The sequence below is a fragment of the Schistocerca serialis genome, chromosome 6 (genome assembly GCF_023864345.2).
Source record: "Schistocerca serialis cubense isolate TAMUIC-IGC-003099 chromosome 6, iqSchSeri2.2, whole genome shotgun sequence".
Lineage (NCBI taxonomy): Eukaryota > Metazoa > Arthropoda > Insecta > Orthoptera > Acrididae > Schistocerca > Schistocerca serialis.
Window position 1 is genome coordinate 326,208,288 of NC_064643.1, and position 2,896 is coordinate 326,211,183.

The 2,896-nt window shown below is 45.2% G+C and overlaps 1 protein-coding gene across 1 annotated transcript in view; it reads right to left on the reverse strand.

Moving 5' to 3' along the window:
* LOC126484853 (piggyBac transposable element-derived protein 3-like) overlaps positions 1–408 on the reverse strand; it is a 1,776-nt gene extending 1,368 nt beyond the window's left edge. The window contains exon 1 of the mRNA XM_050108448.1: positions 126–408. Within this exon, the coding sequence (XP_049964405.1) occupies positions 126–408 (283 nt within the window). The remainder of the gene's footprint in view (positions 1–125) is intronic.
* Between the last annotated feature and the right edge of the window lie 2,488 nt (positions 409–2,896).

Here is a 2,896-nt window from a genome sequence, read left to right on the forward strand (position 1 = left end):
CATCTGATTTTGGTTGAGAATCAATAACTTTACCACTCCTGACTACAACAGCGTGAAATTTAAAGATATTGACGTCTAAAGTACGTAATTATACTTATACTTATGTACTTTCTCAATATTGTTACTTCTGTTAGTGATCCCTACCTTTGGAAATTCATATTCTATCTCTTGCTCCTCTCTAATTGCCGAAATTTCAGTTCCATCCTCCTTTTCCACCATCTGAATGAAATTCGTGACAGCTGCTTCGGAAATAGCTTGAGAACTTTCATCAGTTTCGACAGTTTCATCTTTATCTTCGTCTCCAACATCTGATATATCCCCATCAGGGACATCAATGGATGCATTGAACTCATTATCGGGTAAATTCATAATATGTTCTAGGTCAGCATCAGTCAAAAAGCCAGACATAGTGACACAATATTTAAAAAGTGTCTAGAATGTGATTTTATACCTGCAAAGCAAAATTTCAAACACCTACATCAATATTACGGAATTTCCATTCAATTCCACTGTTGCTTTGAAGCAACATAAGGTTTTTCACAGTTTATCTTATCTGGAAATCATTATGCAAGTCAAATGTATGATGTTCTTATGCAGGAAGGATTGTCACAACACATGATAATTATTTCACTGTAAACAAAATTGCAAAACTTGCGTATTTTACGCGTTTTTATCGTCAATTCTTCACAATAAAGACTGCAGCAACTAGTCACGCTCAACAATTGTTTCCCTCTTCCCGCACGTTAGTTCCTGCCATTTGTTGTCAGGAACAGTCACAACTGGCATGGAGCTTCAAGTAAACAGTGGCAAAGAGTAGTTAAAATCGGTTTAATGCAAAATACATCTATGGAAAGATGATGTTTCTTGTAAGCTACACTGGTAAAGAAAGGGTTAGTGTGTGTGTGTGTGTGTGTGTGTGTGTGTGTGTGTCTATTGTTGACGAAGGCCTTAATGGTCGAAAGATTTAATTATGAAAGTCTTTTTGTTGTGCCTATCTGCAACCAGCATCTCTGCTATTTGGTGAGTGGCAACTTTCCTTTGTAGCGACACTGCCGCGCGCTAATTCAAGCTCACCGATGTGTGTGTGTGTGTGTGTGTGTGTGTGTGTGTGTGTGTGTGTCAGTGCAGTGCTGTGCAGTCTTAATTACTGTACACGACATCTGTCTAGTTCCGCGCCCAACCTCTAGAGGCGCTGTGTTTTCTAGCTTTTATATATACGTTCTATTTATTATTATTATTCTTTGTTTTTTGAGTTAATTGGTAGTTCAGTGCCTCCTGGCTTGTGTGGACGAGTACTGTTTTCTCCCCAATAACTGCAGAAGTTTTCCCAGGATTAAGGATCCTTCTGTAGAGGCCGGAAGCAAATTTTGTAACTCCGATCAGTCCATGCATGCCGGGCGTCGTCAGATACGCGCTCGCAATAAAGTTATTGTTGTTGAACTGAAGGTCTTTATTCTTCTGAATCACGTTAAGTAAAGGTTGTTACTGGCCAGCCGGATTTCTTGCGACGCTTGAGGGACCATGTATCAAAGATTCGCCCTCCGAAAGCCACACGTCATGGCAAGCCGCCCACTTTCGAGCACCAGGACCTGGAACAATGTCGTCACGTCATGCTCCGCACTGAGGGCGTTAAACCGCCTCTACAAGCTCCTTATTCTGGTGCATATGAAGTGCTACGGCGCAGTGCCCACACGATGGATATCCTAGTGAACGGCAAAACCACGACTGTTGCGTTGAATCGGGTTAAACCTGCGTTTGTTTTTCCTGACACCCCACTAGCGGCACCTTGTCGTAGGCATCCACCTACCGCTGTTCCAGACACTGACGCCACATCTCCGGTGCCAGCTCTTCAGCATCCGCCGCCCAACGCAGCACAACATCCGCCTCCTGACGCTGTTCCTCCTCCTCCGACGCGGACGACCCGTTCTGGACATCGGGTGCACTTTCCGACGCGGTATCTCGACGCCGACGCTCTGCTACCGCCCGTGGGGCTGATGTATCGACGCTGCCGCGCGCTAATTCAAGCTCGCCGGTGTGTGTGTGTGTGTGTGTGTGTGTGTGTGTGTGTGTGTGTGTGTGTGTGTGTGTGTGTGTGTGTGGTGTGTGCGCGTGTGTCAGTGCAGTGCTGTGTGGTCATAACTACTGTACACAACGTATGTGTAGTTCCGCGCCCAACCTCTAGAGGCGCTGTGCTTTCTAGCGTTTATATACGTTCTGTTTATTACTATTATTCCTTGTTTTTTGAGTTAATTGGTAGTTCCGTGCACCCTGCCTTGTGTGGACGAGTACTGTTTTCTCTTCAATAACTACAGAAGTTTTCCCAGGATTAAGGATCCTTCTGTAGAGGCCGGAAGCAAATTTTGTAACTCCTATCAGTCCATGCATGCCGGGCATCGTCAGCTACGCGCTCACAATAAAGTTATTGTTGCTGAACTGAAGGTCTTTATTCTTCTGAATCACATTTAGCAAAGGTCGGACAGTCCCCAGTTTAGCTGAACCAGACAAGTGGTAAACCCGATGTTATCCAAGTAGAAACCGACGTGATTAAGAAGAAACAGGCGTGAGCTACATAAGTAACGAGCACATAATGACCGAACAGCAGGCCGTCTCCAGGATTGCAGTCGGTTTGCCGCTGTTCTGGCCCAACAACCCGGTACTCTTGTTTGTGTAGGCAGAGGCAAGTTTTGGCTGTGCTGGAATAATGGCCGAAGCAACTAAATTTGCACTGATTGTGAGCCAGCACGACCAACGTTACGCAGTCGAGGTGCAGGACATAATCACAGCACCGCCCAAGACTGGAGCTTATGCCAGGCTTATGTCACAAGAGGACCAGATACGTTAGGTTCTGACACAGGAAGAAATTGGCGACAGGAAGCCTTCTCAATACCTGAGACAT